This window comes from Gymnogyps californianus, chromosome 15, assembly GCF_018139145.2.
Source record: "Gymnogyps californianus isolate 813 chromosome 15, ASM1813914v2, whole genome shotgun sequence".
Lineage (NCBI taxonomy): Eukaryota > Metazoa > Chordata > Aves > Accipitriformes > Cathartidae > Gymnogyps > Gymnogyps californianus.
Genome location: NC_059485.1, coordinates 16,995,552 through 17,023,187, shown reverse-complemented (window position 1 = coordinate 17,023,187; position 27,636 = coordinate 16,995,552). Strand labels below are relative to the sequence as shown.

General features: G+C 57.1%; 2 protein-coding genes across 4 annotated transcripts in view; one reads left to right on the top strand and one right to left on the bottom strand.

Annotated features, from left to right (window-relative positions):
* Window positions 1-1,376: 1,376 nt before the first annotated feature.
* UBALD1 (UBA like domain containing 1) lies at window positions 1,377-16,671 on the bottom strand. Its single transcript, XM_050906203.1, is given in 5 exon segments — window positions 1,377-2,173; window positions 3,295-3,354; window positions 9,533-9,730; window positions 9,733-9,888; window positions 16,516-16,671. Coding segments are annotated over 5 exon segments (891 nt in total). The 3' UTR covers window positions 1,377-1,852.
* Window positions 16,642-27,636, top strand: part of MGRN1 (mahogunin ring finger 1) — a 57,007-nt gene continuing 46,012 nt past the window's right edge. For all 3 annotated transcript variants that reach the window (XM_050906235.1, XM_050906234.1, XM_050906236.1), the window contains exons 1-2: window positions 16,642-16,757; window positions 24,651-24,769. In XM_050906235.1, the coding sequence (XP_050762192.1) occupies window positions 16,670-16,757; window positions 24,651-24,769 (207 nt within the window). In that variant the 5' untranslated portion in view covers window positions 16,642-16,669. The remainder of the gene's footprint in view (window positions 16,758-24,650; window positions 24,770-27,636) is intronic.

Sequence of the window (27,636 nt, the reverse complement as noted above, 5' to 3'; positions counted from 1 at the left end):
CCTGTGAGCCCTCTCTGACCAGTCAGATGTCAGGTCTGTGGTCTGGCCCTGGATTTTCCAATCCCATGGCTCCTGGTGACCCTGGGACAGTCACAGGCGGGTTTCCCTCCCCACCACCCAGGTGTCCATACAGGTGCCTCCCTCCAAGGCTGGGGACAGATCCTTTCTCTGTCTCCCCTGGGTGGGCTCTGCGCTGCACACCCCCCACCTCGCAGACCATCCCCGCTCCCAGCAGGACTCTATGCTGGCCTCGATGTGCTCAGGCCACCACAGCTGGGACACGAGGCCCACAGCCCCGGCTCGCTCCAGATGCCACCAGCTTGGCCCAGTCCACCTCGGTGGGGCAGGACTGAGGCACGCAGCTCCGGCACAACCCCACGCAGGGAAGCTCACGAGGGCCAGCACCAGCTCCAGCCCTTGCTCCCAGCCTCTGCCGAGGCTGTACAAGAGGCAGCCTGGGTGAAACCATCGCTCCTACAATGTTTATTTTAGCAACACAAATAAGAGATTGAAATTAATTATTGACTGGTGAGTGCAGGGATGCAGGGGCCCAACCTCACGGGGAGAGGGCTCAGCAGGGATGGCGACCTTCAAGGGACCTGGCCTCTGTCATCCAGTGAAGAGGGGATAGGAGCCAGGTCACAGCAAGACACCCAGGACCCGTGGGTGTCACACAGGGAGCCCAAGGTCTCACTGCAGCCCTGCCATCAGCCTGCCCCTGCTCCTGGTGGGGTCTCACACCCACAGCTGATGCAGTGGGGCGGTGGGCAGAGCCGGGCTGGCTTCTGCTGGGGCTGAGCCCTGGCATGCACCCGGCCAAAGGCAGCTGGCAGTCACTGCATGGCTGGGACGGGGTGTTTAGAGCAGCACACGTACAGCAGCGATACGGCCAGCCCCAGCTTGGAGGCACAGCACGCACAGAGCCACTCAGAGAGGCGGTCCTGAAACACCCCCGGCCCAGGCCGGCCTTCCCCGCGTCCCGCCGCTGCTGCAAACGAAGCAAAGACACCGGGTTCAAAGCAGAAGAGCATGTATTGCAAGCGGCTGCGGCGTGTCCGGAGAGACTTCCAGCCGCCGGGAGAAAAGAACAGAGGGGTTAAAAACGATCCCAGTCTCTAGGGCTACACTGTGTCATGCAAACAGCCCCGGGGCAAACCCCATTCCAGGAGGGCGAGGGGAGGGTGTGCTGGCCCAGCCGGGCCACCCGTGGCTCACCCCCTGCTCCCCATCCCCTGCTCCCCATCACCGGGGCTGGGCGAGGGGCCAGGCACCTCCCCGGGAGCCGGCATCCCCCAGCCCTGCTCACCAGCGAGCACGGTGCATGCGGGGTGGAGGCTGCGGCTGAGCAGGAACAGCCCTTACTCTCTTCCCCCCCCCCCTTACAAAAAACAAGCCACGTGGGGTCTCTGCCCCCACCCAGTCGAGTGGGGCCAAGGGATGAGGGGAAACACTCAGGCACAACCCACTCTGCCTGGTGGGGTGGCCCAGGGGACCGTGAAGAAGGGACCTCCTCCGTAAATGTCACTTGCATGCAAACTCCGGTGTCCCAAGAGAGGAGGGGGTGCTCCCTCCCCGGCAGCGGCGGGGTCCCAGGCAGAGGCCAGCACCGGTCCTCCATCCCACGCAGCCTCCCGCTGTCTCTGGGGAGCTCCGTTCAGCTCGAGGACAAGTAAAAACTACTTCAAACCAAACCCATGCAAGGCAGCTATTTGCTCATGTGTCTCAGCAGCTGCCAGACGCTCTGGCAGCAGAGTTCCTCTCCTCTTCGGGGAGGGGGGGGAAAAAAAAAAAAAAGAAATATATATATATTTATACGCAGGGGTCCCCGCCGCGTACGCTCTCTGCCGCAGCCTCATCTCTCTGCCTCCATGGTCACGTTGGCCTTCTGTTCTGCCGTGGCCTGCTGGGAGACGGCGGCTGGCCAGCCCGCGGGCTGCGCCGGCGGGGCCGGAGTCCACATGCTCTGCTGCTGGCCGGGGGGCGAAGCTGTGGGCCAGGCGGGGTTGAAGGCCCCGTGCTGGGGCAGCGGTGGGGCCGGGGGTGGCGGGGAAGTCGCCATGGAGGCCACAGGGCTACTGCTGTTGAAGCTTTCGGAGGCCTTGAGGCGGGAGAACATGGTGAGGGCGTCGGGGAAGTTGGGCGGTGTGGCCGGCGTGTTGGCGGGAGTGCACATCTGCGGGAAGGAGACATGGGGTCAGGCGTGTTGGGGGCGGGGGGGGGTCTCCACCTTCTGCCTCCCACCAGGGCCCAGCACAAGACCCCTCTGCCCCCACCGCTGCAGCACATGGAGCTCCCGGACCCGCGCTCTGCTGACGATGCTGCCCACAAGCAGCAGTTATTAGTCTGAAGACTAATGCTGTGGCGAGAGCTCCTGTCAGAGGGCCCAGAGGGGACCCCGCTGCGCCTCCTCCTGCGCCCAGCCAAGTCAGGGACCCCCCTACTCCACAACCCACTGGTGCCACCCTAGGCCTGCAGCTTTCTGGCTCGGTGGGCGCAAGGCTCAGGCTCAGCTCCCACCCCACGGGAAACTGGGCACGCTCAGGCCCTGCCAGGCACTTGCTCTGCACGCTTACTGCACGCTCCAAATCCCCAGTTGTCCCAGAGAGTCAAATGGGGCCACAGCAGCCAGCAAATCCCTAAGACACATCTGCCCAAGCAGATTACGGGCTGCCGGGGCATGAGAGTTAAGGGACCAAGTCTGGGGACAGCTGGGAGAGAGCGGAGGCAGGCAGCACCCACGTGCGTGCACGCTCTCTTGTGTTTACACACATCCAGACGCTGTGCAGGCTGTACTAGAGGCACGCTCCAGCGAGGCTCCAGGGGTTTGCACGCTCGGTCGCTCCAGCGAGCACACGAGGACTCGCATGTGCAGCTGGGCTGCAGGGTGGGAAGCATGCACGTATCTACGCGTGTGTTTACATAGCCTACAACGGGCCGGTGCTCCAGGCTCCCCCAGCCTCTCTCTGCCATGTTGGGGCTGATCTGCACTGCTGGCCATGCCCTAAGCATCCTCTGTCGGACCATCCCTCTCTGAGGAACAGCCCCAACCCAACAGCAGGGTTCTGAGGGCACTCCCAGACCCGCTGTCCCACTGCGTAGGACAGGCTATGCCACCCCCGGCCACTCTCCAGGAAAACCTTCCTTGGCAGGCAGATCTGGCAGCGCCCAGCCAGATGTCCCTGCCTGTACTCCTGGAGCTGCGAAGCAGCAAGCTGGGCATCAGCAACAGCCCGAAGCGCCCGCCAGCTGGTGCTGTGCCCCAGCCGAGTGCTGGAGAGGTGGGAAAGCACTTACCATCTGATGGTGGTGGCTGTAGGGGATGTTCGTTTCTTGGAAAAAAGCACTGAGAGCAGTCTGAAAGAAAAAAAAAAAAAAAAAGGAAGATGATGTTACCACCAGCACACAAACTGGGCACCCACCTCATCCCTGCACACAATGGCAGGGCTTTGCAAGACCCCAACGATGATGCAAAACAGACCCCAGGGGGCTGGACTGTGCCCACAGCCCCCTTGCCCGCATGGGAGAGCGCTGCGCACAGCTGCTCCCGTGTCCCCACGCAGGGACCCGCGCTTGCCGTCTGCTTGCACCGGGGCAGGTGGCAATCACGCGTTTTTGGGATCACCGTGCTTGTTGCTGAGAAGCAGCCACTGCTGGAGTGGACCCTGCCAGGCGTTTCACAACTCACAGCGATGCTCCGCAACCGCTGCGTGCAGGGAGAGGCGGAAAACCAAACCCAAACCCAGCAGGGGAAGCTCAGCGGGATCTGGTTAGATGTGTGTCCTTAACAGGACAAGATCATGGTCACCATATTCGTGCCAGGAGATCCCCAGGGCTGGGGCTGCAACAGGTAGCCCACCTCATATACCAGAGCATTTCCAATTCAGTCACAAGTGGGGTACAGTTATGACTGACATCATTTTGGTTAGCTTCCAGTTCAGACCAGTAATAATCTGGTAAACATCACATGCCGAAGGCATGTGAGAGGACAAGGTGGGGTTGCAGGGAGGGAATGCCGGGAGCACGGGCTGGCCAGGAAGACAGACACCCAGCCCAGGTTTGGGATGAGCGGAGGCAGTGGGAGCTTTGGGGGCACGCAGGACTGGGCTGATACAGGACAGGCGAAGGTGAAGCTGACTCCTGTTCTGTGCCAGGCTTTACCTGAGTTAGGGCTAGAAAACAATGTTTTGATTCAGTTGCAGATCAGACTTGATAGAAATGTTAGAGAATTGGTTTGGATTCAGTTCTGGTTGGAGGAAAAGCCCCCATCAACCCCCATTCAAACCCCTCCCCAGGGGCAGCCTGGCCTGCAGGTCTACAAGCTGGGGTACGAGGCACGGGGCTGCGGCCAGGCGCTGCCACACCACCCAAGACGGCTCCCTTCCCGCAAGCCAGTGACTGGGGTCACCCAAGCTGCTAAAAAAAAAAAAAAAAAGCAGAGGTAGGTTGTACCAAACCCTGCACGACTGCAGTAGCCACAGTCCTACCACCACACACACACACACTCCTCGTCCCGGCGCCCACAGCCACACGCTCCTGTATCCCATCCAGGGACAGGATGAACGATGGCAAGTCAGCTCAGTTCACTGATCCGATGGAAAACTATTGTGGCCCCAAACACCCAGGCTGGCAGGCCCTGGAAAGGTAAAGGGGCTGTGCTCACACTACTGGGGAGCCAGAGAGCTGGTGCCAGCCACTCGCAGTGGAGTTTATGGTTTCCTGGCTAAACGGGGGTAAACTATCAGCCAGATCCGGTGGCAGCCAGGAGCATTACCTGCAAACAAAACAATAATCCAGACCTGGGTAGGGGAAGCAATTGCTGCTCTAGAGTCTGGCAGCTCCCAGGCCTCAGTGGAAACATGTAATAGGTGGGCTGGTGAGGCTCGTCCCCGCAATAGCTGCATTTCTCTGGCTGTGTTTAATAACACAGCACCCAAACCTTGCAGCCAGCCAGGCTGCAACCTGAGAGCCCTCAGCACCCACGGGCAGGACCCGCCAGGTTTCAGCGATGGCCATGCAGCCAGAAGAGAGTCTGTGGCACCGGAGACCCGCTCTGAACAGGCCAGCACACATCTATAAATCAAGGAAATGGCCAACAGAGACACGGACACTTCTGAGGCAGCGACACTCCCATCACCACGCTACCCTTCGTCCTGGGTAAGGTCCGATGTCAACACCTACAGGCCCTATCGCTCAGTCAGAAAGGATCGTGATAAGAAAGAAAGGAAACAGTGAACGGGAAGCACAGGCAGAGGTGTGGGCACAGCCAGATACCATAAGCTGATTAAATCTGCTCTGTGCTCCTCTTTTCCAAGTGGCCTCATATCCAGGACTGTGCCATCGGCAGACGGGGGCAGAGAAGGTCCCCACTGTCCCCCTAAGCTGCCCACAGACCCCTGATAAAGCTGGGATGAAAGCCAAGACCTGAGTGGAGGAAGCACTCCACCATTGCAGGCCCCTCTGCCTATAATGCTGCGTCTCCTCCCCTCCATCTGCCCCTTTCCAAGCGTGGCAGAAGCAACCCCTCTGCCCACCACAATGTCCACTGCCCGCAGGGAATGGCTGCCACCTCCCAGGGGGACCCAGGACCTGCAGCAGCCCCAACCCAGGCAGGCGAGAGGCCCACACACCCATCCCCTCGGTGGCACGGGGTGCCAGGCACACACGTGTAACCAAAGCTGCTGATGCCTCCTGGTCTCCAGCCAGCGTCACAAGTGCCGGGGGCAACCGGTGCAACAGCAAAGCCAATTAAGGCTCCTGTGCTTGAGAAGGAGCCCGAGTCACAGCTCAGCCCTGAGCCTGGACCAAAGGCCCCATCGCCCTGCGTGTGAGTGGGAACAGGGCAGCCCCACGCCCGCTGCCTGGCCACGCTTGGCAGGCGACCAGGCCAACCCCCAGGATGCAAACCCAGGAGCTGCGCAGGAGGCAGATCACACAGAGACCCTGCCAGCGTGCCGAGAGAAGCCCGTGGTGACCGAGTCGGAGGGAGGATGGCTGCAGGGGCCAGGTGGGGAGGTGAACACAAGGAGATCCGGGCGCTGAGCAGAACAAGCTCAGCCTGGAGGAGCAGGACACCCAGCCCTCTGTAGTCACTCAGATGGGACCTCGGGTGCTGCTTGATCCCCTGCCCATCGCTGCCCAAGCTGCACTCCTGCCCGCTCCCAGCTGCGTGTGTGAGCTGCAGCCGCTGCCAGTGCGGGGGATCGGATACCAGCACAAGGGATTCGGCAGCAGGGAGTCCACGGTACTAGAGCAGCCCTGGGGGCACCCCGCCCTTGAGCCACAAAGGAAAGGGAAAGGGGCTTGATAAAACATACATAGAACAGAAGAGGAAGTGGAAATCCAACCATGGACACAGCGGGCAGAGCCAGACACCTGCTCCTCCTCTTGTTCCCCACACACAACCTCACTACACTGAACAGAGATGGACACTTAGCACCAGGAAAAAGGAAGGAATGGGTGGTTTTTTTTAAAGCTGATGTCTTCTTATCCTTCCCAAGCAGCCCCAGGGGCAATCAGTTTATAACAAAGCTGAATAATACTCTTCAACCTGGGAAGGAGCCTGATCCACGGCTCAGCCTGACATGAGACTCTGCAAACTCTGAAATGTCTCCCTGGTAGCCTGCTGGGTTCCAGCCATGGTGGAGGTACCTGCTGCCCTCCCTGGCTTCTCCCAAAAAGCCGGCACCTGCGGCCCCAGAGGCTGAGTGCCAGCCCTCACCCAGAGATGCTCCAAGTCACTTTCTTCGGCCTGTAAACCTCCCCCTCCGATCAGCCATGGCACTGCTCCAGCTGCCAGAGGGCTGGGCTGGCACGGCCATCCCTGCTGGCACCCACCGCGGCTGTCCCTGGGAAGCACGGCAGAGCTCACAGCGCTGCGAGAGCTGCAAACTACGCCGGGCGTGCCACAAGAAAGCCTGCCCTGGGTCCCTATGAAACAGGAGGGGAGTCACAGCGAGTGGGTGATCCACACACTACCCACCAGCTGCGCCATTCCCTGGGGATGGAGGATATGCAAAATAAATGGCATTCTTCTCAGACTCCTCAGTATGGTACAGGCTTTGATCCGCTCACGTCGCAGTGAAGGCAGCTGTATCCCCAGCGCAGCTTCCCGACCTCCCGCCCAGCTCATGCAGGCTGTCCTGGATTGAGTTCCTTCCCCCCTGAAAAACTCCAGGTCTGCCAGGGCTGGCAGGAACCCGTGCACAGCAAACCTTCTCTGCAGCCCCCAACAGCCACAAACGGCCCCAGAGCAGCCCCAAAGCAGCATGAGCCCAGGAAAGTGGTCCCAAAACATCAGCATCCCACCAGCCCGAAGCTGTCCGTGTTTCACAGTGGCCTCCCTCTCCCTCCTGCCAGTGACCCAACACCCCAGGCTCCTTCTCCCTGTCTGGCAGCGAGTGGGGCACGTGTCCAGGTAGGAAAGGTCCTGGGGAGGGCAAATGGATGCCAGGATGGAGGCGCAGAACCAGGTTAACCCAACTCCTGCTGTCTTGTCACCAGACCGTCTAGCTCACCTCGGCTCCGCTGTGCAGAACACCTCTCCCCGTGGTGGTCTCACAAGCAGGAGCAATGTCCTCAGGGTGCGAGCAGGCTGCTCCCACTCACACTGCACCCCTGGAGCAGCGCTTTGAATCCGAGGAGACTATGAGTGAAGACAGCGTATATTACCACTGAACTTGCCTGAACTCCACCAATTTATACTCGCTGCAGATGCGGGGCCAGCCAGCAAACGGGTACTGCACTAGAATAACAAAAGCCTCAGAATATCACAGGCAAGAGGTGAAAGCACGCTGGAGTCAGGAGACGACACCTCCCCAGTGCAGCTCCCCGAAGAAGGCATGCCCAGCGGCCATTTTGCAAAGGGAATTATCTGACCGTTGCACCAAAAGTGAGTGGGAACATGGTAACTGCTCATCGCAGCGCGTTTGTTTACAGCTGAGCTTCCTCTGAGTCATGTGAGTGCCAAGCCGGCAGGAGACGGCTGTTTGTACTTGTGCAACTCGCCAAACGGTGGCAAAGTTCTGCAAAAAGCCTTTTGAAAGAAAAGTTAAACTTTTGTCATCCGTTCCCAGCTCTTCTGCGACACACGCGGAGGTGGTGGAAGCGGATCCCGCCCATCCCAGAGGGCCACCGTCAAACTGTATTAGTAAACAAAACCCAGAGCACGTTACACATGCAACACATCCACCGCCACTGGTGCTCCCGTCAGTAGACCGTGGTATTAAACGGGCACGGCGGAGGGAAACGCCGCCTCGGCTTTCCGCACATCCCCACGCACCCACCCACCCACTCGCTCCCTGGCCACGCACGGCTCGGCTTTGAATGCCTCTTGGCCTCCGATTTAGCATCTGGGAATCCTGCGACCGCACGCAGATCGCACGGCGATGAACTGCCTCCGTGCCCGATCCATCCGGCAGCCGTGGCGTTACAGAACAACCCCCGAATAACGCCTAGGAGGCCTGCCAGCGGCACTCGCACCCGTCCGGGCTGCGCCGCGTGCTGAACGAGAGGTGCCCTAGCCACAGGGATGAATACAAACTGAACCTCCTGCTCTCCAGACTGACTCAGACCTCCTCCTGCATCACAAAACAGACACTTCAATTACCAAGGTGCCATTAGCGTCAAATCCATCAGCTCCAGACTAGAGAGCTGCTGGGGCTGCAGAAGGAAAAAAAAAAAAAACCAAAACCAACCCTATTTAGAAAGAGCTTTGCTTGCTACAGCCGCCGCCGCACTCCCCGCTTTGCTCCCTGCGCTTTAGCTCCGGGGATCTCTGGAGGAGCAGAGCACCCAGAAAGGCTGCCGGGGAGCTCCCCACTCGCAACCCCAGCCCCACGCGTGACGTTAACCCCTGTCGATGCCACGGAGTATCCTGCCCGCGAGCAAGAGGAAAAGGCGTCTGGAGCCAGAAAAGCCTTGACCTACAAAGTCTCCTCTCCCACGGCTGCCTGAGGACTCAAACTCTCCGAGGCAGGGACACGGGAAAGGCTGGGCGGGGGTTTTCCAGCCCACGGCCACGCGGGAGGGCTGGGGCCGGGGGGCGGGCGAGGAGGAGCGCTGCCCGGAGCCGGCCGGGGGGTGCGGGAGGAGGGCTCGGCACCCCCGACCCTTCCGCGGTCCGGAGCGGGGCCCCGGCGGGCTGGGGGCCATTGCTCTGCACCCACCCGCGCACCGTGGCTCCCCGCTTCCCCGCCCCTCGCATCCCGCGTGGGGCCCACGCTCGCTCAGCGCTCGCGGCGGGCAGGCAGCACGCCCCACGCGAACACACTAGGGCCCTGCCCCGCCGCGCGCGCGCGCGCACCCCACGCCCACCGCGGGGGCAGAGCGCGGCCCACGCCACGCGCCGGCCGCCACGCGCCCCACGCCGACGCGCGGGGGGGGGGGGGGCGGGGGCACAGCGGCGTGCCCCGGGGGGGGCCGGGCGCGCCCCACGCTCACCGCGCTGCCCAAACCCACCCGGCTGCCCCCCACGCGGGGACCCGCCCCGAGCGCTCGGCGGTGGCGGGGGCCGGTACCGGGGCGGCGGCCTCACCTCGAACTGCCAGTGGGCCGCCTGCAGCAGCTGCTTGGCCTGGTCGGCGGCGCAGCCGGCCGCCAGCACGAACTGGTTGATCATCACCTGGTGCTTGAGCTCGTCCATGGCCCCGGCCCCCCGCCGCCGCCGCCGCCGCGCCCAGCCCGCCGCGCCACCCCCCGCCCTCACGGCGCCGCCACCATGGCGGAGCCGGCGCGGCTCACGCCAATGTTTACTGGGCACTGACTCACGGCGCCCGGCGAGCCCCGCCGACGGCCGCCAGGGGCGGGGCGGGGAGGGGCGGGGCGCGGGCTGCCGCTGGGAGATGTAGTTCCCGCCCGCCCCAGCCCCGCGCCGCCTTGGCTCCGCCCGGACTACAACTCCCGGCAGCCCCCGCTTTGTTTGCGGAGCGGCCGCCGGGCGCCGGCGCGCGTTGAGTGACGCGTCAGGCCGGCCAACCGCCGCCCGCGGCTTGGTAGTACCTGACCGTATATGGTCAACAACGCCGCTGCCCCCAATGAGAGGGCGGCGGGGGCGGGCCGGGGCTGGGGCGGGTCGGGTCACGTGCGCGGGCGGGGAGGGGGGGCGCGGGCGGTGTTTACAGTCGGCCGCGTGCGGTTTCCTGTTGACGTGCGGGGAGCGGCCGCGGCGCGCGGGGCGGGGGGGGGGGGCGGGTAACGGCCATGGCGGAGCCGCCGCTGCCCTTTGGCTCCGGCGGGCCGTGGTGCCCGGCCCGCCGGTGATGTTTAACCGGGCGGGCGTCTCTGCAGGCCCTAAGGTGCCCCCCGGCCTGCGGGGGCCTGTCGGGGGCCCCTCGCCTCGCAGCTGCCTCAGGCCAGAGCTGCCGCCGCCTCACAGCTCCGGGGCCTGAGGTGAAGGGGGGACGGCGGCCCCTTGGCCCCGGGCTTGGCCCCGGGCTCTCCGGCAGCGCTAGTAAAAGATGGGGGGGGGGGGTTGCCCAGTCCCCTCCGCAGGCCTGCTCCCGTCCCTCCCTTGGCCAGAGCATGGCCCTGCGCCCCGCTGACATGGCTGCCGAGACGCAAAAGGCAAACCGGCCGTAGGGGAAGGTTCTGGAAGGTGCCGTGGGGCTGCCGGCAGCATGAAAGGATCCTTTGAGAGCAGGGCATTGCCATAGCAGATGGAAGCACGCAGCCAGCCGGGTGCTGCAGGGCGGTGCTGCAGGGCCGGGCCGCAGCGCCCGGGGCAGGGGGGACACAATGGTGTGGGCTAAGTACCAGGAAACGATAAGCAGGCCCGGACGCGTGGCTGAGTGGCCAGGGGGTAATAAAGCAAGGGAAAAGCGGGGCAAGACAAAGGGAACTGCTGGCTCCGCAGGGCTTGCGAAGGCCCGCAGCCTCCTCCACCTTTCCTGAGCGATTCTGGGCTCTTCCCTGCAATTTGTGCGGGGGGTTAGCCTCGCCACGAGCAGTTTGTTCGCTAACACCTCTGACCCTGGCTGGCATTTCGTGTACGGCTGCAGATATTTCTGAGCCGTGAGGATTAACGGCTGAAGCTCAGGCAGGTCACGCGTTTGACCTGAGGGGTTTGCAACCTCTGCTGCTCAGACACAAATTGCCCAGGTATTGTCCAAAGCTGACCACTTGGTAACCATTGTCCACGTCTCCTTTAGTAACAATGCAAAGTACTCCAGGCCTTGGAGGATGCCAGGGCCAAGGGGTTTTCCTCCTCCTTCTATGTATGTCACTGCCTAAATCAAAGTGAGAGCGCAGCTGTACGGTGGTGGCAGTGGGACGCATCGAGAGGTGACCGGTCTTTTTCACAAGGTCGAGACAACCCCACGAGGGAAGCGGCAAGAGGAGGTCTGTAGCCAGCAAGGTGTAAATACAGCTGGAAAAACAAACCTCCTGAAGGATTGTTTTGATCGGAGAGAACCAGACATTTTTAGAAACCTTGCAGTTTGATGTTTGAAGGGAGAAGGGTTGGCCCTGGCCCAGCAGGGCTTTCGGGCAGGGTTGCAAGCCCTTTGGAGCAGGGCAGTGTTTAGAGAGGCAAAGTTCATTGGCTCGCCACTCCTTCTGGTGAGGAATTCTGCATGTAGGCTCTAAGGCTCCTGAACCTTGTTGTTCTTCAAGTACCTGACAAACAAAGCGGGTGACAGCACCGGGGAGGGGACAACTGAGACAAAGCAACTTGTTTCACTGGGTAATAAACCTGTGAGCAGCTGAACTTTGGATGAGCTGCTCCGGTGAGTGAAAGGTTTGCAGGGAAATGTAATTCCTTGTTTACGCGGGCGTGCTCGTAGCTGCCTCCCCGCCTGAGACATCCAAGGAGACTCCTGAAGGGCAGGTCGTGGTAGCTAGAGAAACGTGTGTGGCAGTGGGAGGGTGGGTGTCCCTCCGGCCCGTCTGCCTCGTCACCAGGCTGAAGCTCTGTGGAGTCGTGCTCCCCAGGGTTATGCTCTGGTAACTGAAGTCCAGCTTCAGAACTGCTTTTTCATCCACGTTTTGCAGGAAGGAGCGATGTAGTGGATGCCAGCTGGGTCTGGGACGTAGTGACATGACCCTTGGTGACAGCGAGCATGCAAATGGAGCAGTAGGGAGCTCTGAGAGCTGGCAGAGGAGGTGGGCTCACAGCCGAAGGATTCCTCCTCTATCCTGCTGCTCTTCGCCAAGTTGTGCTGGAGAATGGCTCCAGGCTCACCTTTTCCTGGATGGATTTTGCCCAGCAGGAAAGACGGCCGAGCTGGAAGGCAGCGCAGGAGCTGAGGCCTCCTCACCACCCCTGGGGCTCTGCAGGGTCCCGGGGGCAGGAGCCCTGGCCCAGTTTCACCCTGGTCCTCCCCAGCTTGGCTGCTCTCGCTCCGCACAACGATGGCACCCGGGGTGTCAGGCTCCCTCGTACCTCGTGGGAGCGTTTTCATCCCTTTGGGGGATGTCGGGGAGGGTCTCCCGCCTTCATGGCCTGCTGGCAGCAGCTCCGGCCCCGAGTCACCCGCTCTCCTTCCCCCGTGCTGCTGGCAGTGGCTCCTGCGAGGGACGGAGGAGGCGAGTGGTGCAATATCCTGCCTTTGTGTGTGCCAGTGCCCGCGCCCCCCGGGCCGGGCGGGGGGTAAAGGAGCCGCCGTCCGCTGGAGGTGCTGCCCTTCAGCTCCACCGCTCGCTCTGGGCCCTGGGGTTTGGAGCGGAAGGGCTGAGTCCCTCCCTGGCACGCCGCTGCTATTGTAGTTGTCTGTCACATACGTCTCACCGAGCAGGGCCCTGAGGGAGATATTCTCCAGCAAAGGCCCCTGCCCTCCCAGATGACAATAACCCCCTTGGGGGCCCGACCGCTTCCTCCGAGCTCCGGAGAGCTGCGCGGCCTGGGAGGGACCTTCCCGCTGGTGGAGGTTTTGCACGAACAAAAACCTCCCGCCGTGGCTGCTTCCCCGGGCAGCCCCGGTGCTCGGTGGTGCCAGCGCCCCGCTGCTTGCCGGGACGCCAGCTCTCCTCTTGGCTTCCCCGCTTAACCCGTATGGCGCCGGGCTCTTGGTGAGCCGCATGGGCAGCTGCAGAGGGAAGGTGGCTGCTTCTGTCCCCAAAAAAGCTCGGGGGACAGTTTTGGGGCAGTTGCCTCCGGGCGCCGATTTGGGCTGAGGAAGGGCAGGATGCTCTTGGTCTTCAGGACACGGGAGGGAAGGGAGAAGGACCCTCGTCTTCTGTCCATGTGCAAATTCCCCTCCTTGCCCTGCCGCGTGGTGCAAACACAGCTCCCGTGCTCGCGGCCACCGGCCGGCAACCGGTTCCCAGCACAGCACGGGGAGACGGAGCCGCTGAGCCGTGCTGTGCCGGGTCGGCTCCTGCGCCGTGCCCCAGATCGGCTGCTGGCGTGCAGGGTGAGGCCACGGCGGGTTACGGGTTCACCCTGCTCGGTTCGGGGCTGCTGGTGGCACCCGAGGTGTTCGCATCAGCCCGTTGCTGCCAGGGCGCTGCCCGGGTGCTTGTTCCCAGCACCGAGGAGTGTCTCCGAGCTGCCCGTGCAGGCAGGGAGCAGCCGGGACACGCTCCAGGGCAGTGCACACGGGCCGGGCGTTGCTTTGCCGGTCAGTGGACTCCATTCTTCCCTCTGTGTGCAATTTCTGTCATGAGAGACTCTTGCATGGAGAGGCTGGTTGAGCAAGAGGCACTGTCACTCCGGGTGCCAGCAGGATCCTGGGGGAAACAGCGGGCAGCGTCCCAGCATGGTTATTGCCGAGGCAGTGCTGGGCAGAGCCCAGGTCTCCCCTGTGCCAGGTGCAGGGTACCTGACTCTCGTGGTTTGCCAGCAGGACGTGGCCGTTGCTAGTTCCCTGGCTTTTCCCCGTCCTTCCCAGCCCTGCCGCACCACAGGACGCAGCACAGCAAGGTCCTGCTCCATCCTCACCCCCAGCACCCGTTCCCCCCTCAGCCTGTGCCTCGTACGGCCCCACTGGCGCAGAGTGGCTGTGCTCAGGGTGGCCACAACAACTGCAAGGGTAATAACTAGCCGGAAGCACGTTTCCCCGCGGGTTGGTTTGCTTATTCCCACCGGGTATGTTTTACTTTGTGTTTACGGCCAGCAAATTCCACCCACCGCCCGCTCACTATCACGAAATCCTCCCATGCCGGCAGGCTTGGCTCTCTGCCGTGTCCTGTCTCCCTGCGCCCCAGCCCTCTTCCCCTGCCGGTCCCCTGCTCCCAAGGCCAATTTAAGAGATTTTGCATGTGCCACCTCCACTCCGTGTCTCCCGGGGATCCCCAACTCCACCGCTGGGAATTTGGGTCCCCAGTTCCTTTGCAGCCTGGGCCTGTGTGTAATGTGTGTGCAGGAAGGTGCCTCCCTTAACAAGCCGAGCCTGGGTGGTTTTTCCCTGCACCTTTGCAAGGCCTCGGTGCCAGAGGGGACAGGGCTCAGTGTTGGGACGTTGGTGGGGGCTCTTTTCTGCCTCTTCCTCCACGCCATCCTCCTGGCTGTTGCATCATGCATGCGAGACAGCCTTCAGTCGTTCCTTGCTCTCATGCACTCTCATGTCCGAACCTCAGACACCTCCGTTGTTTGCTTTCCTGCATGGATTATCTGCGAGAGGAGGAACCCAGGAGAGGTTTCCCCATGCGAACGCCACACGGTCCTGCAGCTGGGGAGGCTGATCGTCTTCCTCTCCTGCTGGCAGCGAGCCTCAGCCAGGAGCAGGTACCACCTCTGGGAACTGGCCCAGATAACGAATCCCCATGCCAAACTTCCCGGGAGGTGCACAGCTACCCCAGCTGGCCCAGACAGTCTGCAGGCTCCCTGCACACCCCCATCCCAGCACAGACCAGCCGTGCCTGGGGGATGCACTGCCGGCACCACGTCCTGGTCCCCACCAGCCAGTGGGAAAGGAGGCTGGTGGGGGTGATTGTGGTGTTGCTGCACGAAGCTCTTCTGCAAAACAACTACCAGCAGGTTAATCATTCCCTGGGCTGAGCAAAACAGCCTGGCTGGGCACCCTCAGCATAATTCCTTCTCCCCGCTTTGCCTTTGCACCTTTTGCAAGGTGCACCCCTGTGCAAGCTGTGTCCCTGGACATCCCCTCTGTGCACCCCTGTGCAGGCTGTGTCCCTGGGCATCCCTTCTGTGCACCCCTGTGCAAGCTGTGTCCCTGGGCACCCCCTCTGTGCACCCCTGTGCAGGCTGTGTCCCTGGGCATCCCTTCTGTGCACCCCTGTGCAAGCTGTGTCCCTGGGCATCCCCTCTGTGCACCCCTGTGCAAGCTGTGTCCCTGGGCATCCCCTCTGTGCACCCCTGTGCAAGCTGTGTCCCTGGGCATCCCCTCTGTGCACCCCTGTGCAGGCTGTGTCCCTGGACATCCCTTCTGTGCACCCCTGTGCAGGCTGTGTCCCTGGGCACCCCCTCTGTGCACCCCTGTGCAAGCTGTGTCCCTGGGCATCCCCTCTGTGCACCCCTGTGCAGGCTGTGTCCCTGGGCATCCCCTCTGTGCACCCCTGTGCAGGCTGTGTCCCTGGGCATCCCCTCTGTGCACCCCTGTGCAAGCTGTGTCCCGGGCATCCCCTCTGTGCACCCCTGTGCAAGCTGTGTCCCTGGGCATCCCTTCTGTGCACCCCTGCGCAAGCTGTGTCCCTGGGCACCCCCTCTGTGCACCCCTGTGCAGGCTGTGTCCCTGGACATCCCTTCTGTGCACCCCTGTGCAGGCTGTGTCCCTGGGCACCCCCTCTGTGCACCCCTGTGCAAGCTGTGTCCCTGGGCACCCCCTCTGTGCACCCCTGTGCAGGCTGTGTCCCTGGACATCCCTTCTGTGCACCCCTGTGCAGGCTGTGTCCCTGGGCACCCCCTCTGTGCACCCCTGTGCAAGCTGTGTCCCTGGGCACCCCCTCTGTGCACCCCTGTGCAGGCTGTGTCCCTGGACATCCCTTCTGTGCACCCCTGTGCAGGCTGTGTCCCTGGGCACCCCCTCTGTGCACCCCTGTGCAAGCTGTGTCCCTGGGCACCCCCTCTGTGCACCCCTGTGCAGGCTGTGTCCCTGGACATCCCTTCTGTGCACCCCTGTGCAGGCTGTGTCCCTGGGCACCCCCTCTGTGCACCCCTGTGCAAGCTGTGTCCCTGGGCACCCCCTCTGTGCACCCCTGTGCAAGCTGTGTCCCTGGGCATCCCCTCTGTGCACCCCTGTGCAGGCTGTGTCCCTGGCATCCCCTCTGTGCACCCCTGTGCAGGCTGTGTCCCTGGGCACCCCCTCTGTGCACCCCTGTGCAGGCTGTGTCCCTGGGCACCCCTCTGGGCACTCCTGTGCAAGCTCCCAAGGGCTTCCCCACCCAAGGTGTATCCCCGGGTATTCTCCGTGCACATCCCCTGCGCATCCCCGTGCACGAGCCCGGTGCCCGCTCCCCGTGCCGCCCCTGCCCGCCGCCCGCTGCTGCCGCCCCGGCCCGGGCCCCCGCGTGGCAGCGCCCTCTGCCGGCAGAGCGCACGCTGCGCCCCGGGGGAGGCCGTGGGGCGCGCACCTCCGCCCCCCCCCCCCCCGCGCCCGCCGTTGGTAGGCGCCGCCGCGGTGCCTGACGGGAGTTGTAGTCGCGGAGCGGGCGGACTCGCTCTCCCGGCGTGCCCCGCGCCGCCGCCGCCGTGGGTGCGGGTGCGGGCCGCTCGCCGCCGCCGCCGCCGCCGCGCTGCTCTGCGTCCCCCGGCCCGCCCGCCCTGCCCGCGGCCGCCATGGGCTCCCTGCTCAGCCGGCGCATCGCGGGCGTGGAGGACATCGACATCCAGGCCAATTCGGCCTACCGGTACCCGCCCAAGTCCGGTGAGGGCCGTGGGGCCGCTCCCCTCAGCGCCGGGGACGGGGAGGGGGACGGGCCTGCGCCGGGCCCGGTGCCCCCCAGGCCGCCCCGAGGGGGACCACCCGGGGTGGCCGTGCCGCGGGGTCCCCAGGGGAGGGGACTGCGGGAGTGCCCGTCGCTGGCCGGGGCCGAGCGGGGCCCGGGGCTGGCTCTGGCTCTGCTCGGGGCCCTGCCTGCCCGGCTCCGGGGCCTCCCTGGTGGAGAGAGGCGACGGGTGTATCTTCTTGGGCTAAACCTATGGTATAAGGCCGTCTCGGTGCCCCGTTGGGCTGAAGGGTAAGGGTCCAGGAGGGCCGTGTGCCCTGAATCTAACGCTCAAGCCGTTGGTCCGTCCCGCTGTCAGTGTCCGTGGCCACCCGGCTCAGTCGCTGCCCTTTGGTCGTGGTAGGTGAGCAAGGGCTTTGCTTCTCTGTTCTGGAAAGGTGAATGCAGCAAGTCGTCAGTGTGTGGCAAGTGGTAAAGAGGAGGCGATGATGGAGTTCAGTGGGGGCTTGGAAGGAAAATCGGATCTGGTGGAATGTAGGATGGAAAAATTCCCACATGACAACTTTCTTTAACTCTTTAAAATGGCAGTGGTTCTCACCTAGGAGCCATTGGACTGACATGGCCTACATACATGTTTGTTTTCCAAAGGGAGACATTCTGGAAACTTAGAGATTTGTCAGCAGTGGCACTTTTGTGAAGTTAGGATGAGCCCATGACTCACCTTGTCTTAGACTGGCTTTTGAGATTGGCCTGGTTTAACTTGTTTAAAGAGTTTTATTTATTCTTCTCACAAAACAAGTCATCAGGGAAATCCAGATACTCTTTTCTCCTACAGTATCCATTTGCTGACAAATTTTTCTGAGTTTCTGTTCTGCTAGGGCTCTTCCAGGCAGGGTAAAGAGTTTGCAGAGCAGCATTTTGGGTTCCCTCGCTCTCGGGTGCAGGTGCAGCATAGCTTTTTCGTTCAGAGACTCGAGTTCTGTGTGTGTCTGATGACTTGCTGGCTGTGACATCCTCAGGGCTGCGTGATGGAGGGAGCTAGGTCCCCCCGTTTTGTTCGGAGGGGGTGCAAGGTCTTCTCAAATAGAGTCCTGCCATCATTACACCTTGTCTTGTTGCAGGTTAGCCTTCAGCAAGAATGGTGGTGTGGAGGAGATGGAAGGGGGAAACCTGCCCAGAAAAATTCTTCAGCTGTGTTGGCTTTCCTAGAAAATGTAACCTGCTTTTTTTAGGGGGGTGGGAACTAGTTTCTTGGGCTGCTAGGAAAGGCAAATGTCACTGCTAGGTTACAGCAGGACTGCGTGTCCCTTGGGTGGCTGGGGGGCTTTCCCAGTATGGGAGGCTGAGTGGACGTGAGCTGCCTGCTAAGCTGTAGCTATGGTACCATGGGCCCTGCTGGCAATTTTCTTAAGGCCTAGAGGTTGCACCTGATTTCTGTTGACGCTTAGACAGGATGTTAGATATGGACTGGATTAATTATAACCACCGTTTGCAATGAACATTAAATTGCTTCTTTCAAATCATCATCCTGTTGTCTCTGTAGTGTTGTAATTACGCAGACTAGAGCTTAACGGTGTGTTGGGTTTTAGCCAATGTGCTTGCCAAGGTAGCCCCATCACACAGGTGAGGTTGGGTTTGTATGTTCACATGCACCCTGGAAGGAGTCTGTTGACCTAGATGCTGCCACAGAGCGTTCCATACACGATACCTCCCTTGTAAAACTGAACAGCTAATGCTTTCAAGCAGCTGATTAAAGAAAAATATTGGTATTTCCTTTAAAGGCTTTGGATACAATTAGATGCTTGTTAATTAATTTTCTGTTGCACTTGCTTGTGCTCTTTCTGAAAGCATACTGGCTTTAGGCTAGACCTTTCTCTTCGCCTTCTTCAGATTTATCTAACAAGGATCCTCTTGACTTCAGGAAAGGAGAAGAGCTATTCACGCTCAAGATCATTCTAGGGAGAAGAAGAGGTCATGAACACTTTTAAGGTGGAGATTCAAGGGAGGTTACTAAACACCAGAACAGTAAGGGCTGTTAGGATGGCAACCGCCTTTCCCTTCTTCGGGCGGAGCATGTTCAGAAGGACACTGTTCCTTCTGGTCCTACAATCCTAAGTGTGTTTGTCTTGGGGCTGGAAAGATTGGCTATGACTGGTACAAAAGCTGACAGTGAAGACGACTGGAAGTGTGTATGGTTTTATTTGATTTCAGGAAGCAAGCTGGAAGTAGTACAAAATGTTCTGAGGCTAAATGGTTGCTAATTATTTCTAACTTGACACTGTTGCTGTGAGCCCTGTACTGCTACTGACTGGAAGAAGCCAGTTTTCCATCGGCTGTGTTAGATGTTTGAATGTGTGCGCTGGAGTGTTAGCCTGACATGCAGGCAGTCTCTTGGCTGCTCAGAGATTATCCCTGAAAGGCTGGAAGATGTGGTGAGGGAGTGTTACCTGAGGTTGCCCATCTGCTGGAGTCTTGTGCAGCACCGAGGGCTGTCTGTCACCTCTTACGTTCTTTCCCTCCGAGTCTGGTTTAAGCAGATCTTGACTTACTGCGAGCGTCTGGGCCAGCTGCTGCGGCTCTGGTCAGCTGCCGTCCGTGGTCGGCATTGGTTTGAAGGATGCGGGTTTGTGTTCTGGAGCAAATACACCATAAGAACATGTTGTGTGAGGAAATAAACACAAAATACAGGTATTCTGACTGTAATTTAAGCATTACGTCAGCCTGCCTGTGAAAAGGAACATGGTTACTTTACCAGGTTGTACCAAGTGATGGCACCTTGTTGAGTCACAGCTGGTTGCAAATGCGGTGGTGAATATTCAGTTCTCGTTTATTGACTTTTGATGTGGTTATTGCTGGGTCAGTCACGTGCTCTGTGGAAGATTGAGCAAGCTGTTGTGGAATCCACCTTGGTCCTTATGAGCCAGAGTTCATAATGAGGCATCCACAGATTGTTTAACAGCTTTGTTGCAACTGGTATGCAGTTTTGTAGTTAAAACTCCTCTGAAAATGCCCTGCTTACTCCTCCAAGGCTCTGGGTGTGGATCATCTGCATTTCCCCTCCTGTGTCTGGGGGCTGAGGCTGCTGAAATGCTGTAAGGTGATACCCGATTCCCTTCTCTAATCCCTCTTCTCTGGTACCTTTTAACCTTTCTTGCTTGCTTTATGGAGACTGTGCTGGCATTGCGGATGCCTGACCGGTTGGAAGGGGGTTGGAGAAGGCCAGTTTGTACAGAAGAATTAACGCCCCCATGAAACGGGCTAAAAATGGGTAATCGCAAGGAACAGTCATGATCTTCGCTACGCTTCTGTGCTTGAAGCAGTAAAACAATCCGTGTTCTTGCATGCAGTCTCATGATGCCCCTATTGCTTTAGCAACCAGTGAGCAATGCACCAGTGTTTTCCGCAGCTCCTTCGTCAGCTCGTCTCTTGTTCCAGTGAGCTCATCGGCAGTGTGGAGCAGGGCAGGGAGCACGTGCCCTTGAGATGGCTTTTCTCCTCTGGAGTAGGCTCTTGAAAGAGAATTCCCTGGACATTTTTGGGAGGAAAAAAAGGAGGCAGATTACTGCTCTCTGAAGCTGAACTGCTTTGTTGTTTGGGAATGATGCTTTAATCAAAGAAAGAGCAATTTTAAATAGGAGAAGAGTACCCAGAGTTGTACCCAGTCCATCACCTTGTTCTCAGCTCATAAGCCACGTGTACTGTGACAGGGTCAAGACAGAAATACGTTCCTGTATTTCACACATGGCTTTTGTTCCTCACCCGCTCTGCAAAGCACAGCGGAGCGGTTGTCTCCGTTACTCCTGTTGTAGTTCTGTAGGAGTTTCAGCCCAACCCTGCTGGCGATGGCCACCGCCACCTGCAGTTGACTGGAGCATTCCCTTCCTGCCTTCTCCCCGGCTACTCACGAGCACCAGACTGGAATGCTCATGGGTCAAAAGCAGTTGTTTGCTACTTGTTTGTTGCTGGATTATATTTAACCCAGCTCAGAGCCACATTCCTGTTTGCTGTGGGATCGCTTTTGGTGGCCCAACAGGGTTGGGCGGTGAGGAAGGCGAGATGGCCTCATCCAGCTGCGATGCTGGTTCAGGCTCAGGCTGTGTCTAGGACTGTGCTGTCAGTCCGTCCCTCGGCATGCCGTGGTGGTGAGTGTCTGGCTGAATAATTAAAAAGGACTCAATTTCTATCACTTCACCATTAATTCTAATAATGGTGAGAAGCCTAAATGGACATCTGATTGCTTTCTGTTAATGAACATTGTATGATACAGCCCTTGTTTTGATGGGGCTACAATTGTGTCGTCGACTCTGTGCTCCTGGCTGTTGTAGGGTGTTGTGTCCCCTGCCAGCGTGTCACTCGTACATCACATCCATGTATTGGGTTTACATGGTCACGGGATTAGGACGCTGGATTAGGGAGAAGTGATTATGACTGGAGCAGTCTGGTGCTTAATGCTGGTGCATTTATGATAATAAAACCCCACCACCATGTTGGACTAAATGTTAAGTAGTTTGGTGTCATTTGATGCCTTGGAGAAGCCTTGGGTTGCAGTTTGGTTTTGTGTGGGACAAACTAATGAGTCAGACGTGGCCTTTCTGGGTGTCCCAGTGGTGTTTTTCCAGCCAGTGTAAAGTTTTCCACCACAACAATTTCTCTTACATCCAGTGCTTGTACTTCATCTACCTTAGCAGTGTCACCCGTTCGTGTTCTCTTTTACCTAATGCTCTGCTATGTTTTGTGCTGATTTACTCTGCAGAAGTAAAGCCACAGTTTTTCTTTGCTCTGGCATTTTTCTCATATTCTGTCCTTGTTTATTTCTGTATGATTCTTTCCTCGTAAGTATGTCACTGCATTTTCCTGGAGGATTTCTGTTTGTAGCAATTCTGTGGAGGGTTAATACAAAGATTTTTTGCTTTTCTTTTTTTCCTGCCAAAGAGGATGGTGCTTAGCATCCCCCTTGTGTCCATAGCCACAGAGCTCTGTGTAAAGCTGGCCTTGCAACATCTGCGTAAGGTAGGTCAAGGTTGTTTTATAGGCTGGGGGGACATGTGGGAACAGGGTTCAAGAGGCATGGTAGTCTGGCTAAAATCCTAAAGCTGTCTTTGTAATGGAGTTGGAAATAGAACCTAGAGGTGGAGCTGCAGCAGGATTTTAATGCATAGAAAATATATACAAGCGTTTTAGAGACACTAAAAATCCTATCAATCAGTCTTGTGCTAGATGCGTGGACGTCACAGTGACCGGAAAAGAGGATACCTCATTTTTTCCTTCTTGAAATTTCTTTGTCCTTGGTGTGATATTTACAAATGTGCTTTCTTAAAGCGTTTTGTCTCCAACTTGGGCAAACTCTGAGTTGCTTGTGACAGTGATTGAGAGGAATAATGCATAACTTTGATCTTACCTTGAGAGCTCCGAACTTAATGTGTTGTTGTAGCAACTGGTTTCTGAAAGCTTGTAGTAGAATATCTTTTTTTAGCTGCTAAAAACTGTGTTATAAATTTGTGAATACAGTTTGCTGCCATCCTTGTTTGTTAGTTTTGCTGTTGAGACCTTGTGTACGCGGTGGCTTTTGTGCCCGTAGCAGCACTGGCAGAGCCCAGGGGTATTCTGCTGACCAGTGTATTTCCCTCTCAGCTCCTCAAAGTGATTTTCCTCGTGCTCTTTGTGACTGGCACTCACTACGTTTCTTGTTTGCTCATGAAGGAGGTACCTCTGGGAGAAAAAAACCTCCTTCATGTTGCAGGAGGTGACTTAGCAGGAAGATGAAGGGAGCCTTCAGTCTGAACGTGGAATTGAAGCTGTGGTTTCCAGCTAGATAAGTGCTGCTGTGTTGCAGGGGGTAGCGTGTATTTGTGAGAAATCCTAACAATTTGTTAGAGATCCCAAAAGTAGTTCTTAGTGGAGCAAAGACAGTGTGGTAGGTGCCTTGAACATGCTAGTTAGGTGTCTCAGTGTCTTTCCAGTTGTATGAGAGAGACTTTTTAATCCCAAGGTGCTGGAGAGGCTGCCTGGCGATGCTCTCCTGGACAGCTGGCTCCCCGCAGGCGCAGGGTTTCAGTGGTGGCGAGCACCTCGCCTGCTGGGGCTCTGCATCCTCTGCGGGTGGGATGCAGAACTTCTTCCACAAAAAAGCTCTGCTCTGAATTTGTGGAATACAGGTTTACTGAGGTGAGTCGAGCCCCAGGATGTCTCGTTCATGGGATATGAGGGAGCTGTCTGACTCTGATCCCAGATAATCAGCTGCTGTGGTACTGAGACATCCTGCACAAGTATTGTCTTCACAGTTAATAAAACGTTCCAAAACACAATCCTACTTCACCCACATAAAATGCGAAATTTATTCCTAATCCCCAGTGTTCATCATGCTTTTCTGAACCTTAGTATAAGCATAAACCACCACAGTGTGTCTTGAGTGGAGAGGCTGTATCAAGCTAGCTGTGCTTGGAGATTATATGCAGATTAGCTTTTTAGTTTGTTGCTTCTGGGAGGGGTGGGAAAAGGTTGCCTGTCATTTGGAGCACCTACATTTTGTTATGCTGATTCTGTAGGACCGATTCTAGGTAGATTTTGGACCTGTGCTGAAGCTGATTGTTGTATCTGGAAAGAAGGACGTGTTTCTATAATATAAACATCTGGATGCTTGTAAGCTGAGCTCAGCAATAGCTGAGCACTAGTGTCGTCATTAAAGCACTACCATCTGTGCAGAGTAAGAGCAGCCTTTCTTGAAGCATAAAGGAAAAAAGCCTTAATGGAAAAAACAGAGCCATTCATGAAAACCCTTCCATTTCAGAGTAAATCATGCTTGCTCCTAGATAGAGGGACTGCAAATCCTTCCATAATGCCTGCATGACCATTTGAATGATTAGTTACTGCTTCTGTAATGACTCGTTTTAAAACAAATTTTATGCTGTCTGTGCATTGCACCTAGGGAAGTGAATGTACGTTTGGCTCAGTCCTTTCATCATGCGCATGAAAAACCCCACTCTGAAACTTCAAGGGAAATGGCTTGGGTGGAGCCTTTTATTTTTGTTCTCTCCTGATACTTATTTCTCTAAAATTGTAACTCCATGAAGTTCATGTTTGAGAGTGTTTTCCTGAAGTCTTTCTAGGAGAAAGCTACATTTGTGGTGCTCTCAGACATCTGAATTGATTCGGTTGACTTTGCAGTTCGTGCAGTGCTCCAGAATCCCAGTGACCTTGCACATGCTTCATCTCCTGAAATTTGCACTGTAGTGCATCACCTTAAAGATGAATGAAACAAATCTGTGGTGAAGCTTAGGCAGTCCCAGGGTTTATCTCTTCCAGACATCCATGCTTCTGCATTTAGAACTGTCAATGTTATTAATTAAATTCAGCGTCAAGGCGTATAGTCTCTAGCATTCACAATAAAGCTTTTGTGTGGTTCTCGCCCTGGGATATGGGAGTGACAGAGGGGAGGGAAGGCAAACATTGCCCCACAGGAGCCCCTCTGGCTGTGCAGGGCTTTGCAGTGGGAGGAAGCCTCATCCTTCTCTGAGCAGGTCGATGGTGTTTGTGGGACTGGACTTCACGCTGGAAGGTGGAGAAAAGAGGAAGAATTCATCAGAACTGAGCAATATTGGAAAGAGCTGACTCTTACTGCTCCTTGTCCCTTCTCTGGAAAACAAGTTAAAATGGAATTATCTCCACTGTAATGATTTATTCTAGATTTCTGCCCCCCCCCCCCCACTGTTGGCAGTGGCCATCAGTAGTACAGGGAAGGAGTGAACTAGCAAGTATTTTCTATGTCTTGTGCTCTTTTATACTTGTGAATTAAAAACTGCACAGACCAGCTGTTCTCTGGGAAGCACTCATTTAGAGTTTTTTTTTATTCCCTTGTGGTTTTTTTTTTCTAGGAAACTACTTTGCAAGTCACTTCTTTATGGGAGGCGAGAAGTTTGACACCCCTCACCCTGAGGGCTACCTTTTTGGCGAGAACATGGATCTAAACTTCCTCGGGAATAGACCTGTTCAGGCAAGTTCCTATATGCTGTCTATTTTATCCTTTTGTTTTCTTCTTGTTTTGGAAAATCTTGTGTAGGGCTTGTAGAGGAGGATAGCACAGACCTAAGAGACCCTTGCTACTTGAGGAGTGTCATTCCAGTCTGAGGTGCAAGAGCGTTCCTCCACCCCGTGTCCCAGCTTGCTGGCTGCCATAGCTGTTCAGATGCAAGCAGAGTTTTTCTAAGAAGCAGTATTCACCTTCTAGGCTTATTTTCACTTAAGGCAGAAGGCAGAAGTAGTGGGGGAAGAAGGACAGGGACTCAGGAGCACAGATTTTGGGACTAATTCTGATTGCCTGCCTGAGTAAGCATAAAACATCCTGCAGAGAGGAGAAGGCTGGGAAGCAGATCTGCTCTCAGAGCCTGAACTTCACAGGGCTCCTGGGCACATTGGATGGATTCCAGCCAGTGTTCAACGCATGCTGTTCTCTGTGTAAACGAGTGGCCTGACTGGGCGTAGGGCAGTGTTAAGACAGGTCTTGATATTTGGTGATTTTTGTTTGCTTTGTAACCTAGGTGGGCTGCTCAGAAAGTCTCTGCTTTAGTTTTCCCGGTTGGAACATGGAGGTATTTCTGGGCTCACAGGTGTTTTATGAGACTGTGAAAAGCTACCTGTTTGAGCGATTGGCTTGTTCCTTTGTGGTGAACAGGGACTAGCACTGTTGTGAGGGACAGACAGCAATTTTATGAAGTGTTATGTTTTGGCTTTCTCTTGCATCTCAGAACTGCTTAAAAAGAACCGAAAGGTAACAGAGTAGGAGCCATTTGGAGATGTTTTCAGAGTGCTGGAGAAGAAAGGGAAAAGAGCTGCTTGCTTTGCCAGCTGTTTTCCTAGTTGTTTCTGCAGCTTCAAAACATGCAAATGAAAAATTGATGTCATGGTTCTCTTCTTCAGAAAAGCTGTGACTATTAGTTAATTCATGCTTGTAGTGCTCGGAGGCAGTTCAGTATCACCCCTGTTTTACAGATGGGGGAAACTGAGGCAAGATGACTCGATGTTTGAATTGGACTGGTGACAAGCACGTTCTGCTTTCCGAGTTGTCCTTGGGCTGTGCCATTGGTCTTCTCAGCACCACAGTTAGTTAACAGGACTCTGCAGGGTAGGACAAGGGAGAATCTGGAAAGCCCTTGTTCAAGCAGAAAGTGCAGATGAGCAACAGAATGAGGAAGGAGGGGCTTTAGATGGAAATAGTTCTGGACATAACAGTGCTATGCAGGCATGGGGGTGCTCACCACATACCCTATGCCATGTCTGCGTGCAGGGCCTGTGCAGGACAGTGGTTAAAAGCTGACTGCTTCTCCTTTGCTCTGTGACTAGCAGCTGCACAGCGCTCCAGCAAAAGCAGAAGGCGCAGCTGTTAGCTAAATATCCCATGTGCCTATGGCTGTAGGGGCTAACCTTGCAGAGTTAAATTGCCTGCATGTCTCAGCCTGGGTTTCCTTGCAGACATCTCGGCACTGAATTTCATCGTTTCTTCAGAGGGGAGTGGGTGAGAGCGCTATTAACACAGTGGGATGTTTGCCAAATAGGTTTAAGAGAGGGAAGCTGTCGTGGTATATAGTTTGCCTATGTAAAGTTAATGCCCTTTGGCAGCTCTGATTAATCTTCAAGGAAAAAACCACTTGAACACAGAGCAGCAAAACTGCTTTCGGGACGTGGGCCAAGTTCTCGCTTTGGAGTAACTGAGGTCTTGACTGCTCTGTGTAGAGCAGTGCTACCAACCACAGTTCCGAGCAGTCAGGGTGCAAGGAAAGTAGTTGCTGCTGCCCTGTGAGTTCTCTGCTGCCCTGTGAGTTCTCTGCTGCCCTGTGAGTTCTCTGCTGCCCTGTGAGTTCTCTGCTGCCCTGTGAGTTCTCTGCTGCCCTGTGAGTTCTCTGCTGCCCTGTGAGTTCTCTGCTGCCCTGTGAGTTCTCTGCTGCCCTGTGAGTTCTCTGCTGCCCTGTGAGTTCTCTGCTGCCCTGTGAGTTCTCTGCTGCCCTGTGAGTTCTCTGCTGCCCTGTGAGTTCTCTGCTGCCCTGTGAGTTCTCTGCTGCCCTGTGAGTTCTCTGCTGCCCTGTGAGTTCTCTGCTGCCTGTGAGTTCTCTGCTGCCCTGTGAGTTCTCTGCTGCCCTGTGAGTTCTCTGCTGCCCTGTGAGTTCTCTGCTGCCCTGTGAGTTCTCTGCTGCCCTGTGAGTTCTCTGCTGCCCTGTGAGTTCTCTGCTGCCCTGTGAGTTCTCTGCTGCCTGTGGCTGTGGCATGGGGTCTTCTGTGGCGTTCTCGTGTCGGTCGGGAAACAGCACATTTTCCCTCACGCTCTGGCTATTGCCCCACCAGTACATTTCTGTGGCCTGAGGGGACAACACTGAAGGGTTGTGTCCTGGAGCTGCCCTGAAGTTCAGCTGCAGCAGCATTTGGCTGCCTGTTTAGCAGACTCCTCATTTCTAAGGAAACATGTATATTGGTGGTCCCTGGTACTTCTGCTCCATGTCAGTCACTCTCTCTACACCGCTGCAGGGCACCTAGTAGATGTGTGTTTGAAGGACCCCAACTCTCACGAGGCTGCGTGGTGGCACAGTTGCTGGATACATTCAGAGTAACCTTCTGCCTGAAAGCCTGTCCCGTAGCTCTGTACCTTTGTCTCGTGCTGTTGCTCTGGCTTAGAGCATGGCTGTGTCTCCAGTCTGAGCACCTATCAAACTTGGCAGTTGTGTGAGTGGATGTTTCAGCTTCAGACTTCACCGAGCAGGTGGGAGATCCAGCAGGCAGGTCTGCAGCTCTGCAGGTTGCAGTCACCTTTGCAGTAAGCAGTTTCCTTTGCATTTCTCGCTGGAGATTCTGTGGCCAGTAAGGAGAATTACA